Here is a 16,995-nt window from a genome sequence, read left to right as displayed (position 1 = left end):
ATTATTATTATTATTAAGTTTATATACCGCCCTATACCCAGAGGCCTCAGGGCTGTTCACAGAAAAGGAAACATATATAATCAGAATAAAAACAGCAACCCAATAACATCCCATAGATAAAAGTACTACTACTACTAATAATAATGAGCAGCAACAACAACTACTACTTACTCACCAGGATGGCTTTTAAGCAAGTAAAAAAAATTAATATGTTAAGTCTGCATGAATGTGCTTGCATCTGACTAAAATAGTTTTGGAATGGGTTTGGGAATCATACTGTACTTCTTTTGGCTTTAGATAGTGTGTGCGTACAGGGGAAGTCTCACAACTTAACAGAAAATATTTTGAATACTGAGCGAGGTCCTGGGATCAAACCTTGGCATTTCTAGATAAAGAAAGGAGCAGGTGACAGGTGATGCAAATGCCCTGAGACCCTGGAGGGCCACTGAAATGGGTGGCCCCCAGCCATTTCTGTCTGGCATGTGGAACCCTCCCCAGGGCAGGCTCCTCACTGGCCCTGCATCCAAAGCCTCAAGTACTTTTTTCGTGGATGGAATGCAGTCTCCTATACTGTACAAAGGTATCGGAGTTACAGCCATTGCTCCACCCACTTTTGACTCTAGTTCCGCCCACTACCAGTGTACGGCCCCCTGAAGGTCACCCGCGATGGAATGTGGCCCTTGGGCTGAAAAACATTTCCCATTCCTACTGTAGACAATACTGGTCTAAGCAGGAAAAAAACCCAGGAAGGTTTCCTATATCCCTGAAGATACCATCTTAAAAAGAGGCATTCTCACCTGTATGAAAGTGAAGGGAGTAAAGAATATCTCTCTTAAGATGCTGTTTTGAAAGGAATGAGTGTTTGTCCTACTCAGAAAAGACCCACTGAGATTAATGGATATGACAAACTTCACTAATTTTCATAGGTCTACCCTGAATAATCAGTGAGTTGCAGACAACCCTTAGCCTTTAGACTGTCTTTCTAAGAATGCATTGATTTGCATTTTTAAAATGATTATTAATAACAATACTGTTGTGTTGTGAGCTACCTTTGGAAAAGCAACATACAAATAACAAGAAATGAATAAATAGCTTTAATAATAAGGCATAATAATATAAATAAATATGTAACAGCCTTAACAGCAAAACAACAAAAAATGATAATAATAATGTGTCGCCGGATTAATCGAGGGTGCCTTTTTAGTTGATTAAAAATGTTTCTAATCAATTAATCTAATTTATTAAAGGGGATAGTCCTAGTTTTGCTTCTCTGTGAAAGGATTATCTCTCCTAGTGGTGTGTGTGTGTGAGAATTGTTTCAGTGTTGAACAAATCCATGTTGAGAGAGGAGCATGGGAACATTGGGGTTGTTTTTTTACTGCCAGCTCTTCACCCTAAGGTCCAAAGTCAGGTTACGGCACTAAAACAGAATATTATAAACAATTTAAAGCAACTCCTTAACTTTCCTCCTCATTGCCTCTGATGGAGACTGTGCAGCAACAGGATGGGAGATGAAAGCCTCCGCCTTTGTTGCTTGGCAACCATTATTCGTGCCTTAAATAGGCCGACAACACCTCCTTGAAGCTAAAGATGGGTATACTCTCCCAAGCTGGTGTCAGGCTAACATGGAAATTATCTGAATTACCTGGGGACTTTAATCAGAGCCAATATGAAGCTTGAGGAAACCCACACACCCATTTTTTCTGATGCCCTACACAAATGCCAATCCGCTCCCCTCAGATAACTTAATCAGTGGGAGCAGCAATGGAGGTGTGGGGTGGAGGAAAGAGAACGGTTGTCTTCTTTTCCCTTCATTGCTCTGACATTAAAGATGGATAAACCTGTCAGGGTTGTTGTACTCTAGGGCTGATCCTACTCAGAGTAGACCCACTGAAGTTATTGGAAATCACTAATTTATTAATTTCAATAAATCTGTTCTGAGCACTACATACAACTCTATATTTCATCCCCACCCCCACCATTTCATGAAGAAAAAATATATACAGGATTTTAAGTCCTTCTGAAAATTCTCCTAATATAACATTGTTGCAAATAAATTTCCCTAATATTTTATGTATTTTTTCACTAAAAATTTTATGGACACCTTACCCTAGCATTTGCATTTTTGCACATATTATTAGACTGGAGTGCAGTCTAATTCAGAGGGGTGCAAATTTCAAAGGGTGGCTGTGTTTTGGTTTGCTTTGGAAAGTACAAATTAAGTTGGTTTGCCTTTAAATGCAAACCTAAATGAATCCCCTGGCCTATCTCTACCTGACATACTGGCTATGCAGGTTGGGCTAGGATCTAAGAGAGCAGGGTTCAAATCCCCACTCTGCCATATGAATCTTCCTGGGTCACCTTAGGCAAACTATGGTCTCTCAGCCTAACCTCCCTCACAGGGCTGTTGTGAGGATAAAATGGAATGGGGAAGAACACTGAACAGCAGCTTGAGATTATTAGAGGAAAGATAGGTTATAAATGCAATAAATAAATCTATGAATGAATGCTGGGGCAACTGTAGAGAATGGCTGCCCCTTCACTGAGGGATCTTGACCAACCCCACCAACCAAGGGCTCTTTGTTAAGAGTGGGCAATGTCTGGCCTAGGACTGACTGATTAACTGATTGATTGATTGATTCCATTTATAACCAGCTCTTCAACCCAAAAGTTCTTAGGGTGGTACAAAAACTAATTCATAAAAAACAAAAATCAAAAATTAAACATTATATAAAATCTTTCAACCAACTGGACGGCCAATTGGTCAGGAAAAAAATGGCAGCCCAGTGTTTTTCTTTTCTTTTTCATAAACTCTGGGTTATTCTGGTTACTATAGTTTCTTGTGCAAACGTCAGAATCTTAGGTTGTTGTCAAAATGTCAACCCACCCTGCCCAGTACAGCTAGCTATGTATAATTTCATAAATTTTTTTAAAAATATCAGTTGAGATGTCTGGAAACAAATGACGGTGACAGGATTTTTGTTTCAGCATTCTGCCTCAGATTGGTTCCACTGAGCAATTTGTTGGGGATGGGCTGTAGCTCAGGGACAGAGAATGTACTTTGCATGCAGATGGTCCCGGGTTCAATCCCCAAGTAGAACTGAGAGTTCCCCGGCTAAAAGACTGGAAAGCCACTGCCAGTCAGTGCAGACATTATGAGGCTATATGGGACCAATGGCCAACTTCCAACACCCTACCTTAAGAATGTTGGGTTCCTGGGGCTGCTGATTCAGCGTCTCTGATGGCAGCTGGTCTAGAGATGTCTGCCTTTTCCGTGGAGACAAGGAACGCTTTGGCATCATCAGAAGAATAATGAGGAAGCCCAGCATGAACCCACATGCCAAGCCAAGGCAGAGGCCTGAGATGTAAGGAGGCAGCGGCAGCACAAAATAGTGGTAGGCCAAGATGGCGACGCAGACAAGCGCTTTGCATGGCACTCTGCTACAAGGCTTGGTGGGGCGGAGGATGTCCAGAGGTGGAAGCATCCGCACTTCCTCCGTGCCACTGCTTTTGTCCGCAGCAACCTCCACCACTTGGATGACATCTCCGTAGGAGCATATTTCATACTGGCAGTTCAAGGAGGAACCCCATTTCTGTTCACTGTGGCAATAGTCCTCCACTTGACTCCTCCCAGATGGCTGTCCTGGAACAGCCCCATGCAGATTGGTCTCCTGGGTGGGGCTCTTCTCGTCTTCCCAAATGGTCTCCTTGCTGTTGCTAGAAGGGGAATCGTGGGCGTGGTTGCCAGAAAGTGGGGATCTGTGTTTTGGTGAAACATTATTCTCATCCCCCATGATTTTGCTGAGTCTGCTAAGGGGTTCATGCATGGCCTCGGAAAACCGCCTTTTCGTGTCCTCAAATTTGGCTTCCTGAGCCTTGAAGAAGCTGCTTTTGCTCTCTGAGGGGGAAATGTTGGGGGAGGAGGGAGCCGTCCTAGAATCCCCATTTTTGCCCTTGGGATGGGTGATCTGCCGCCATCGATGGACATTGAGCTTGGAGTCGGACTTGGACTGTGTCACCTCTGGCTCCAGGCGGGAAATCTCAGTTGAAATAGATTTGACCAAGCTCAGCAAAGGTTGGGGCTTGAGGGAAGAGGCGTCCCGGGGCTCAATTTCAGTTGAGAGGGATTTCACTAAGTTGATTAATGGCTTGGGGCCTTGAGGGTTTACAAGGCCTGTTGATCTCTGGGGTGATAAACTGGGTGAACTGGAAATGGGGAGGGCGGGCAAGAAATCCAGTTCAGGAGGAGACGGCAGAGGGGATGGCATGTGGAATGTGGACTCTTCCTGATGTTCATCCTGTTTCCCAATATCTTCACACATAGAAAAGTGGTCGGGTGAGTCAGGAATTGCATCTTCCTCATCATCTAAGGCAAAGATCAGTTCATTTCCATCTACGCCTTCCCAGTCATCTTCTTTGCTGGGAGCAGCAAGGTGGTTGGCTAACTGTTGGGAACTAGTAGGTTCGCCTCCCTGCTGAGGGTACGGTCGGGAAGAAAACTTTGCAGTCAATGGACCAAAAGTGATTTGAGAGTGGTCATCCATCTTTCACATCCTCCCTGACACTGAACCTGCAAAAGTGATGGGAGACATTCAGAGACATGCGAACCTCCAGATTAAGCCCCATGGAATAGAAATATACCTCCAGCCCCAAATAATCTCATCATGTAAGGCATTATTCAGTTCCATAAAGTTTTACAAACTACGGTATTGTCAGTCCCTGTGCTCATGGGCATACAAAGCCCTAAAAAACTCAGGTCAAGGCAGTGGCGTAGCGTGGGGGGTGCAGAGGGGCCCAGCCGGACCGGGCGCAACATCTGGGGGTTAGGGAAATCCATGGGTTAGGGGGCGCAAATCCATGGGTTAGGGGGCGCAAATTACTTGCCTTGCCCCGGGTGCTGATAACCCACGCTACGCCACTGGGTCAAGGTAGCCTGAAGGCACATTTCCCCACAGCTAGACTCACTCCATCATCAAGATCTTCTAAGGAGGCCCTCCTAGCCTCCTCAGTGGTGTAATGCTGGTGCCCTCCAGTTATTTCAGAATACAACTCCCACCAGCCACATACATTTGTACCTTGGTTTTTGAACAGCTTAGTTCTTGAAGATTTTGGCTCCTGAACGCCACAAACCTGGAAGTGACTGTTCCGGTTTGTGAACTATTTTTGGAACCTGAATGTCTGACGGGGCTTCCGCAGCTTCTGATTGGCTGCAGGAAGCTCCTGCAGCCAATAGGAAGCTGTGCTTTGGTTTCCAAATGTTTGGGAAGTCAAATAGACTTCCGGAACGGATTCTGTTCGACTTCCAAGGTACGACTGTAGTTGTAGTCCAAAATAGCTGGAGAGCAGCCTTTTGCAAAGGCTGTCCTGTCCTTGAAGTGCCCGCCCATAGGTGATACAGCAGGCAATAGTGGTGGAACACTTATAGTCTAATGAAAACACATCTCTGAGCAGGCATCTCCAACACATACTTGTGGGTTTTTTTTTATTATTGCCTCTGGATCATGTTGCTAAGTTTTAAGGAGTTTTTCACTGATTTTATTGCTGCGTTATTTCCTTGCTATAAACCACTTTGAGATATTGTCTTGAAATGAAAAACAGTTGAGAGATTATTTTAAATAAATAAAAATCATTGTCTGGACTACATACTTAGCTTCGTTTTGCATAATTTTCATGGCCATTGTTTCTGCCTAAGAATGCTGGGAATTGTAATCTGGTGAAATGGTTCTAAGCATTATCTGTAGGAAATCCCAAACATTTTCTCAACAACTTTCTCAGAGTGGAAGGGGGGGACGGGGGGACGATGACAAAGCTTTGGTACAGATCTGCCTGTAAAGTGGAATTCCACAATCTTTCTCATTTTTGAAATGACAGGATTTTAAAATTCAACAACAGAGCAAGATGTGATGGCAATTCAGACACTATTCAGTGGTCCCCCCCCCTTTACTTCCCTATCTTATTTAATCAATGCATAAGAAGAAGAAAAAGAAGCCAGATTATCAAACATAACTTTCAGCCTTAAGGCATATTCAGGGTAGATTCCCTGAAAGTAATAGATTTAAATCAGTTATGCCTATTTATTTCAATAGGTTTACTCTGATTATGACATAGTTTCAACTCTTTGTCTTTTGGGACCATTGATCTTTATAGTAACATCATCTATATTGCCAGCATTTGGCTTTACTGGGAACATTTATTCCCTTTTTTTTTTTAAAAAAAAAAAACCTAATGGAATCACAGTTTCCCAAGCTGTGTTCTGGGTTGTCATTGGGTTTTCAGTTTTTTTTAATTATTATTTTTAGCTTTGTAAACTTGTATTTTTAACTGACTTTAGCTTTCAGCAAGAGTGACTCATGCATTGTCACATTAATCTTAAATCCCTCGGGGATTTTTAAAAAGCAATGAATTAAAAATAGGTTGTGCTGCAAGGGAGATTCTCTGCTGAGAGTTCTATTGGTAAAAAGTTGTTCAAAAAATAATAATAGGTCAGGGATTCTGATGTTCTGACCTTTAGGAGTATTACCAGGGTTGTGTGTATGTTTGAGATTCTACATTAGAATAAATACTGAATGTTTCCTGAGTGCAAAATTCATTGTCCTCGGAATCTCTGCTTCCATTAATTTTTTTTTTTAAATCAAGTTTCTATAGATCTCATGATAGTTTTCCTTTTTTGCTGATAAAGTAGTTAACTTGGTGCAGAAATAGATAGGGTTCCCCCAGATGACAGATATATAGATTCATCTGGATTGGCCTATGAGGTGTTTATATGTCTTCCCATTAAGGCACCCTCCCACCCATCCTATGCTTTCTAGTGCATTTCCTTGTCATTTTTCCAAACTGCAGAAAGCCCAATTCTTTTTTTTAAAGAGGTTTTGTTATGCTATGGCAACTAAGTACTTTAACCCACTTTATGATGACACTTAACCTCATAACTGTAACCCATACGTTGGCAACTTCAATCCTGGATTACTGCAATGCTCTCTACTTGGGTCTGCCCTTGGACCTGGTTCAGAAGCTGCAGCTGCAGCTGAAGCAGAATGCAGTGTCATCTGGCTGACCCTGGCTGCCCATCTACTACAGTGGTACCTCAGGTTACAGATGCTTCAGGTTACAGATTCCGCTAACCCAGAAATAGTATCTCGGGTTAAGAACTTTGCTTCAGGATGAGAACAGAAATCGTGCGGCGGCAGCAGGAGGTCCCATTAGCTAAAGTGGTACCTCAGGTTAAGAACAGTTTCAGGTTAAGAACGGACCTTCAGAACAAATTAAATTCTTAACCCGAGGTACCACTGTACTGAGCCAGGTTAAAAGTCCTTGTCTTAATTTGCAAAGCCCTGGACAACACGGGTCTAGGGTACACCAGTGACCACCTGAAGCCTTATATCTCAGCTCAATCACTGAGATAATCTGCGGTAGCATCTCTGATCATTCCCAGAACTGGGGAGGCTCATCTGACAACAACAAGAAATCGAGCCTTTAGTGTCATCTGCCCAGTCCTGTGGAACACCCTGCCAATGGAGATTCAGCAGGTGTCTTCTGCTTCAACTTTTAAAGGCCTGCTGATAACTTTCCTATTCCACTATGCAGGCAATTAAGATGTATCCTTCTACAGTAGCTGGCTGATTTCTGATTTTAACTTTTTGAATATATATTTTCATTGCATGGTTTTATGTACAATTGTTGTAATCTGCTCTGCCTTTTTTTTAAAAAAAATAGCAGTATATCTATTAATTAAAAAAAAATGTGCAAACCTAAATTACCTGGTATAACCTCTCAACAAAACCCTCCCAGAATGAATGCTTAATAAAGACCGGATGTAGCCAAACCTATGTGTAAACTCTGCACAAGTAAGCTGGATGAAACGGTCAATTAACAGGTCACTTGGATGAGCTTCTGGACAGATGCCAATAAGCAAAGAGGTGTGTGTGGAGTCTGGGGCAACTCACCCTCTGATATTTCACTGGGACAGGCTTATCAATGCCCAGGATTGCTGCCCAGGGCACTTTCCCATCTATTGTTGTTGTTATTTGTATACTGCCCTATAACTGCAGGTCTCAGGGCAGCTCACAACATAAAATCAAAATATATAAACACAAAATACATAACAAAAATGAACACAAGAACAACCTAGTACTTTGCCAGCACACAACAAGGAAAAGTTTGCTTCGCCTTCAGAACATTCTTTGCATTTACTCTGCCAGGACACATATCCTTCCCTGATTTTCAAGTTGGAAGCCTGCTTGCTCCTTTGTTTAAAGGCTCATTATTTCTGGCAAGCTCTTTTAAGCACTTTACTGGCATGAATTAATCAGAAGCTGCAATGCTGTTGCCCCAGCTGCCATTCTCAGCCTGAACGTTGTAGGGCCTCCATGTTCCTTAAAGGTAAAGGTAAAGGTACCCCTGACCATTAGGTCCAGTTGTGGACCGACTCTGGGGTTGCGGCGCTCATCTTGCTTTATTGGCTGAAGGAGTCAGCGTACAGCTTCCGGGTCATGTGGCCAGCATGACTAAGCCGCTTCTGGCGAAGCAGAGCAGAGCACAGAAATGCTGTTTACCTTCCTGCTGGAGTGGTACCTATTTATCTACTTGCACTTTGATGTGCTTTCGAACTGCTAGGTGGGCAGAAGCAGGGACCGAGCAACGGGAGCTCACCACATTGCAGGGATTCGAACTGCCAACCTTCTGATTGGCAAGTCCTAGGCTCTGTGGTTTAACCCACAGCGCCACCCATGTTCCTTACATTTCCCCAATCCCTCTTCTTCATGAACAAAATGAACTTGAAATAACGTCTCCAGTCTATCTGGGGATCTATGAAGAAGCAATAGATGGGGAATGGCACCAGTGGAGTGTAGGTTTTGGAACACAAGAACACAAAAGCTGCCTTATACCAGCTCAGACCTTTAGCTCAGTACTATCAACACTGACTGGCAGCAGCTCTGCAGGGTTTCCGACGAGTCTTTCCCATCCCAGCCCTACCTGGAGATGCCGGAAATCAAACACGGGAACTTTGTGTTGCAAAGCAGGTGCTCTGCTCTTCCCTCCCTCTCCCTGCAAACTAGTTTCAGTCAGCTTTGTTAGTCTATTTCCCTCACAGCAAGAGAAATATAGTTTGAGGAATCTGCCGCCCTGGCAATAGCACAGATATTTCTTGGCACTAATTGTTTTGTAATGAACAAAATGCCCCCCAGCTGGCTGGCACAGAGATGGTGCAGCTCTTTTGACTATTGCTCACATTTGCATGCTCACAATGTATTTTTGACCCATTGCACCAGTCCATGTTAAGAAAGGAAGTCCCTCCAACAATACTGTAGGTGTGTAAGTTGCTTATTATGCAAACAGGTTTGAGATGAGGGTTGGGATTGGAGAAATGGCTGCTGTGATGTCACAGGGGCACTAATGGCTCCCGAAGGTAAGGAGAGGTTGTAATATCCCCCTATATATGCCACAAGGAGAGGTAACAGTTGAAGGGTCTGTCTCCCAAGTAAAAGATCCTATCCCCTTCAGCTCTCTGGGGGTGGGGGTGGTAAAGAAAGTGCAAAACTATTGATCTGTCTCCAGCCTACATCTCACTCAGGGGGTCAGCATTTTCTCTGCTGTCAATCACTGAGTCCTGCCTTGAGTGGTTTCTGAGTATGCAAAAGGCAGTCCCCATTTCCTGAGAGGTTATTAACTTGCTGAAAGCACAATCAATAGCACAATAAAGATGATCCAGATTTAGAAAGCTCATTTTCTTGAGAAGGAACTTGGAGTACACAGCAATTTGTAGAAACCACTGAAAAAGACTGCCTGGGGGAATTTAAAACTGTTTTTTTTTAGAAGGTTGCTTTAAAGTTTTAATTATATTAGTATTGATACCTTTGCTGCCCTGGGCTCCTTTTGTTATTGTTAAGTTGTGGGCGAACATAGCAGACGACACAGTGATTTCTCCAGAGCAGCTCTTTACTTGTAAGCTGGACAGAACTGAACAGCAAACAGCTCAGCTGGCCTGCTTTTATATGTCAACATTGTAGCAACAACAACCCAGAGTTTCCCACCTAAAATAACTGACGTGGACCTGAGTGAAAACTATCTACAGTATCCCCCTGCTGGCCCAGGGTGAAACTTCACTACTACAACAGGCTATTGTGGCAAGATGGGGAGGAAAATCAATTAGCGGAGGACAGCAGAGTCTCCCGGAGATGTTCTTGGTTGTAAATATTGCTGGTTTTGTAGATTTTTGAAGCTAGATGTGTCTGTTCAGATTCCCTAGTCTAAACCTGCTTGGTAGCAGATCAGGTCCTAGAATTCAACCTGCGCCTTCCTGCACCAGCTCCTAGGAAGGGTGAGCCTCGTAAGTCCATATCTATCTTGCTCGCTTTAGAAATCCTTGCTCTTTAAAGTACAGAACATAGGATGGTGTCTTACAGAGAGTCAGACCTTTGGCCTACCAAGCTTAGTATGATCCACAATAACTTGAGGCGAATCTCCAGGACTTCAGAGGGGAGAAATTCCTAGCCCTATGTGGAGATGCCATCAGGGACTGAACCTGTGAGCCTTCTGCATGCAAAACAGATGCTCTGCCATGGAGAGATGGTCCTTTCACCCAAACATTTAAAAAGGTAAAGGTAAAGGGACCCCTGATCATTAGGTCCAGTTGTGACCGACTCTGGGATTGCGGGACTCATCTTGCTTTATTGGCCGAGGGAGCTGGCGTACAGCTTCTGGGTCATGTGGCCAGCATGACCAGTGCAGTGCACGGAAATGCCGTTTACCTTCCCGCTGGAGCGGTACTTATTTATCTACTTGCACTTTAACGTGCTTTCGAACTGCTAGGTTGGCAGGAGCAGGGACCAAGCAACGGGAGCTCACCCCGTCGCGGGGATTCAAAATGCCGACCTTCTGATCAGCAAATCCTAGGCTCTGTGGTTTAACTCACAGCGCCACCTGCGTCCCACCCAAACATTTAACATCCATCTAATAGCTCATTCAGGGCTGAGTTCAGCGTCAGAAATAAAAACAGAGCATTGTAATCACTGACGTTTCTCCCACAGTGTGTTGGAGAGCATTAAATGTTGGCGAGCATTCTATAGTATCACAATAGCTAATACCTGGCTAGGCAGAGGGGCAAGTGCTCTTGGGATAACAACAGGCTTAGGACCTATAAGGAGGATGGGGGAACATCAGACTCTCCAGGTTTCATTGAACTCCAACTTGCATCAGCTTAATCATGGCCACCAGTCAAGGATAATGGGAGCTGAAGGGGCCCTGTACCTGGCCTAAAATGTAGCTGACAATCCATCTAATAGACTCCCGTCCGCCATTCCTGGCTTTTTGCTCTTTCTTGTTGCCTTGTAGGAAACAGGGAAAATGGCACTTCTGGGCGCTCTCATCCTCCTTCATGCCAATCTGGTGGTTTGGCTGCAAATTGTTCTCATCAAGTATGACTTGTCCTGCCCCCTTTGAAGAGACGTATCAATTATAGAGTCAGGAATTCCCTCGTCTAATTATCTCTGATTGAGCATCCTCGCCAAAAGCTAATTGCTGCCTTTATTAGTTCTGCAGTTGAAACGCTTTCCTCAGCTGCAGGACTCAGGCCCTCATTCGCTCCTTGGTTAAAGCTACACCCGCACTTCAAGCTAGCGTAACTGGCAAAACCTCTCCTCCCTATGGAGTGCTGGGAGATGTAGTCTTGTGAAATAGCTTGGGGCACAATCCTGCCCTTGACCAGACCTACTGGAGAGGTCCTACAGCTCTAAATCTCATAGGAAATTCCTGGCTGACCTTCAAGGTGAGGTCAGAGAGAGAAGCACCCTGGGTCTTTAAGGCTTTCTGGGTTACTGCAACAAGCTCTACGTGGGGCTTCCCTTGCACTTGATTCAGAGGCTGCAGTTAGTGCCAAATGCTGCAGCATGATTGCTGACAGAAGGGAGGCCCTGTCAGCATATCACGCCTGTGCTCAGAGATCTGCGCTGGCTGTCAATTTGCTACTGGGCCAAGTTCAAGGTCTTACTTTTAATGACTTGGGATCAGAGTTCAGCTACAAGATTGCCTTACCCCATATATGCCCGTTCAGCCACTTTGATCAGTAGAACTGACCAGGGGCGGAGGAAGGGGCGGGGGGGCAGTTTGCCCCGGGTGTCATCACTGATGGGGGTGACATTTGGCGTGCCACCTGCCCACGACTCCCAAGCCTACCCCGAGCTGTCAGGGGAAGGGGCGGAACTGCGCTACCTTGCTGGGGGCCTTCCACCCTTCCCCCTTCTTTTTGACAGCTCAGGGGAGGCTTGGGAGTTGCGGGTGGGTGGCATGCCATTGCCCCCCGCTCCCAGGCTGCTTCCTGGGTGGGGGAGCCTCCCCCGAGCTGTCAAAAGGAATAGGGAAGGGAGGAAGGCTGCTGGCAAAGCAGCGCAACTCCCTCCCCCCAACCCACCCAGGAAGCAGCTTGCCATGGGCGGCTTGCTCCACCCCCCGTGGGCAGCTTGATCTGCCCCCCTGGGACGTTCACCTCGCCCCCATGCCCCCGCCCCTGGGTGCACAGCATGTGCACCGCTCCGGGTGCCGGAGCTGCTAGCTCTGTCTCTGGAATTGACATTGTCACAGGTGTGTGACACTCAATCTTTGAGTGTGGCAGCTCCTACACTTTGGAACTCCCTGCCTATTGATATCAAGAAGGCGCCTTCACTGTACTCTTCTCGGTGCCTGCTAAAAACATTTTTGTTAAGACAAGTCCAGGGCTATTTTCCTGCCTAGAGCGAATCACCTTCCTCGCTTCGTATTTAACATTTTGCTGTTCTTATCGCTTTCAAAGCTATTTCCTTTGGTCACGCTTGTTTGTATTCACAATTCAGAGTCGTCACACGTCACAAGACAGCTAGTTATAGGTAAAGCTGGTATCAGCCAAATCAAGTTCATACATTTGAATTAATGAAATAGTTTGAATTGGATTTTGAATAAATGTGCAATTCATTGCTACTGTTTTGAATATTCTTGTGGTTTTATCTCCCTTAGTGTGTGGTGCAGACTGCTATTCTGAATAATGCTTTTTATAGGGCAGTGCACACTGGGGATGAGCTTATGGGAACAAGGGGGCAGTGGCCTCAAACAGTTTGGGAACCACGGGTGTAGGCAATACTGAGCTGGATGGACCAATGGTCTGACTCAGGAGAAGGCAGCTTCCTATGTTCTAGGATGTTGGGTGATATAAACAAATAGTCTGACCTGACATGAAGCTGTTTCACTGGGGTCTAATCTCTCAATTGTTGCAGAAGGTGTTGATGACAAGCATATCAAGCACCACTTATGGAAGCTGAAATGCTCATAGCTCACCCAAGCTAAAAATAAAAAGTTGTACCAGCACCTTCTAAATCTCAATCTTCTCAGCCTTGAGCAATATGCATAAAAGTGAAGATTGCAAAGCTAAATGGAATTTAAAAACAACAACAGCCAGGCTCTAAAAGCTCCCCACCTCTGCTGGAGGAGTAAGCAAAGGCAGCCGAGGATGCTGCAGTTTCAAAGTCCAGCACTGCAGATCCAGCATTGAGCAGGGTTGGGATAGATGAACTCTGAGGTTCCTCTTCCAACTCTATGATTCTATGAAGTGAGAGTACTATGGAATGTTGCCGGAGAACTCTGTGAATCTTCAGAGTTTGAAGTTGTAGGGATTTTCATGCTGCTGCCAAGGATTATTATGGGCAGTCCAGAAAAGGAAAAAACAAAATGAGCAAGGGGAAGGAGCGACTTTTGTACAAAGAAAGGCTGTGGCCAGTGCCGGATTTATGTATAAGCTAAACAAGCTATAGCTTAGAGCCCCACTCTCTTGGGGGCCCCCAAAAAAAATTAAAGGAGAAAAAACCCTGGATGTACATTTCCAAAATATAAGACAAGTTCAACAATTTGATAAAATACATATTTTGTATCTTAAGGAAATTAGCCCTGAGTGCTCACTGGAAGGACAGATCCTGAAGCTGAGGCTCCAGTACTTTGGCCACCTCATAAGAAGAGAAGACTCCCTGTAAAAGACCCTGATGTTTGGAAAGATGGAGGGCACAAGTAGAAGCGGACGACAGAGGACGAGATGGTTGGACAGTGTTCTCGAAGCTACAAACATGAGTCTGACCAAACTGCGGGAGGCAGTGGAAGACAGGAGTGCCTGGCATGCTCTGGTCCATGGGGTCACGAAGAGTCAGACACGACTAAACGACTAAACAACAACAACAATGGTAGGAAAGTTACTTTCAAAGTCAGGTTTTTATTACAGAGATGTCATCTCTGTGCATGAGACTTCGTAAAACAGAAGGAAATATTTCAAGCATAGGCAAAGTGCCTATTAAGCATTACTTTGATCTGTCCTACAAATATAGAATTAGGGTCAGATTTGGGCAGGAGCGAGAAGGCACTGTCTGCATTTATTTATTTAAAGAACTTTCATCCTGCTCTTCAGCCAAAAAGGGTTCTCAGAAAGATCAATAGTAACAGCACAGGCCCTGCTCTCAACCTTAGTCTAAAAAGATGGAGCAGAAAAGCAAAACAGACTGGGAGGGAGGAGGAAATAAGTAAACTCAGGTACAAGTTGATAATTTCTTATAAGAAAGGATGAACTCCCAGTATTATTGCTTTTGGTTTTTTTTTAAAAAAAGGCCCAGGCAGTTTCTCGTTTTCAGACTGCAGCATTGGACAGAGATGTTGTTGAACAGAGTGATTCCAGATTTTAATGCACTGATCCCTCCAAAACTAAAAAAGTCCCTCTAAGTCTAAGCATCCCCATCATAGCTGAGGCAACAGCCATATCAAAGGCAGATGAATTTCCACCCCTTTTCCATCATAGGCTAGGAGGAAGCAGAGCTGTACATAAAGATAAGTTAATTTCTTTGGAAGCTTACAGGAAGGGGAGGATAAAAAAATCTCATAAAATCAATCAGGGGTTGGGAACCTCAGCCTAGGGGGCCAAATGTGGCTCTCTAGACCTTTCTGTCTGGCCCTCAGGACTGTCCCCAGGTTGCACCCTCTTTTGCACCCTCCTTCAGTGTTTCTGCCCACCTAGCATGCTTTTATTGAACTCTGATCATTCCTCTTTTGCTTGCCTAGATGGGTGGGATACAGAGGTGGGTGGGTAGAAACTAGCTTTCTGTACAAAGGGGGGGGGAATGCATTTATGGCTCCACCCACCCCAGGTTGTTCAGAAAGGGATCCAGCCCACAGGCTGAAAAAGGCTCCCCACCCCCTTAAATAAATAAACATATAAAATAGGGTGTGGGAGGGTGGTGGTGCAGAAGAGCGGAGTCTGCAGCTATTATTAAAGAAGTTGACCCTCTTGATTCCTTGCAACCTCTCAGACTCTCTGGGATAATCTGTTGCTCTTTCCTTTCTCAGCCGGATGCACAGACACCCAGCGAGGCAGAGGGGGAGGACCTCCTCACTCAAGAAATGTTCTCTAGGCACCTGCCACTGACAATAAATTCTGCTCTGCAAAGAAGGAGGGGTGCACTGCAGAAATCTATCCAGGATGAACGACTGACCTAATTTAAAATGGCAGCATCCAGAGGGGGACGGTGGCTTTGATCGACCTGCTTTGCCACACAGATCTCAAACCTCTGCCTTTGCTCGTCTCCTTTGGCCAACCTTGTTCTCTCAGTAGCCACCTAGAGAGATGAATCTTTAGCTGTGGGTCTGCCCTCAGATCTGAAAAAAGGGGGGTGTCAGGATTTACAGCCTTCATGTGGAAGCTGTTTGCAAAACTGGGCTCATTGATCGTGGAGGGTTGGGGCTGCAGCTTCGTGGCAGAACATCTGCCCTCCATGCAGGAGATCCCAGGTTCAAACTGGGCTAGATGGACCAATGGTCTGATTCAGGAAATGGCAACTTGCTGTGTTCCTATTTACCGTAAATCACCCCTTTATTCCAAACCACGAGGCCAGGAATATCAGTGGTGGAGTATCTGCCTCACAGGCAGAAGGTCTCAGATTCAATTTCTGGTATCTCCAGGTAGGGCTGGGGAAGTTTCCTGCCTTGAAACCTTGGAGAGCTGCTGCAAATCAGTGCAAACAATCTGCTGAGTAAGACAGACCAGTGGTCTTGGTGCAAAGCAACTTCCTAAAGGGCAAGGCTGTTGCACAGTGGCAGAGCACATGCTTTGTATGCAAAAGGTCCCAGGTTCAACCCCTGACATCTCCCAAGCAGACCTGAGAATGTCCCCTGCCAAAAACCCTGGAGAGCTGCTGCCAGTCAAAGTAGATGCTACAGAGCTAGATGGACCAATGGTTCAGCTCAGGTGCAGCATGCTGTGGTGGAGTTACTTGCCAGGCTCCTCTACCTTCCAAAAAAGTTGCTTAAGAATCACACATTTTTGGTTATTTGAGGCTGCCTAGTATCTTACAAGAAGAAGAAGAAGACTTTGTTGAGATCTTACGTGTCGTCCTCTGGCCATCAGATATTTTGAACATAAAGACAAGTTGCAGTCCAGCATTTTGGCTGGTGGTGCTAGTCTTGGCCACTGAAAATGTAAAATAGAACAGCCTTCCCCCAAATTTACCTCCAATTGTCTTGGACCACAACTCCCATCAGCCCCCAATCAGCATACGATCATTCCCAATCACAGGCCAAACTAGAGTCCAAAATAGCTGGAGGGCACTACCAGGTTGACAAAGCCCAACACAGATCTTGTTAACACTTCATTATAAGCGGCACAGCATTTCATAATACAGCATGAATGGGGCATTAAAAAAAAAAAGTACATCGTGCTGGGTGCCACTGGACGTCCCAATCCCGGTTCTCTTGTCAAGTACTATACTGTATACAAGTGGGTGACTTACCTATAAGGCAAGACTTGGGAACTTGTGGCTCTCCAGGTGTTGTTGGATCACAACTCCCATCATCCCTGACCACTAGCCATGCTGGCTGCTGGGAGTTGGAGTCCAGCAACATTCTGCAGGGCCCCAAGTTCCCCAGCTCTGCACTCCAGTAAACAGCGGTTACCACAGCTCATTGGCTTCCTTGCAAATTGGCTACCACAGCTGACTGCAG

General features: G+C 45.1%; 1 protein-coding gene across 4 annotated transcripts in view; it reads right to left on the bottom strand.

Moving 5' to 3' along the window:
- Positions 1–16,995, bottom strand: part of LOC309356193 (testis-expressed protein 2-like) — a 31,005-nt gene that overhangs the window by 12,122 nt on the left and 1,888 nt on the right. For 3 of the 4 annotated variants that reach the window (XM_081887388.1, XM_081887391.1, XM_081887389.1), the window contains one exon: positions 3,198–4,570. In XM_081887388.1, the coding sequence (XP_081743514.1) occupies positions 3,198–4,544 (1,347 nt within the window). In that variant the 5' untranslated portion in view covers positions 4,545–4,570. Of the gene's footprint in view, positions 1–3,197; positions 4,571–7,943; positions 8,045–16,995 lie in introns of those variants that run through there. The other variant, XM_081887390.1, reaches the window with a different exon arrangement.

Source organism: Podarcis melisellensis, assembly GCF_964234715.1.
Source record: "Podarcis melisellensis genome assembly, chromosome: 14".
In the NCBI taxonomy this organism is placed as follows: domain Eukaryota; kingdom Metazoa; phylum Chordata; class Lepidosauria; order Squamata; family Lacertidae; genus Podarcis; species Podarcis melisellensis.
Note: the sequence above shows the minus strand (reverse complement) of the source record. Positions and strands in the feature narration are given on the sequence as shown.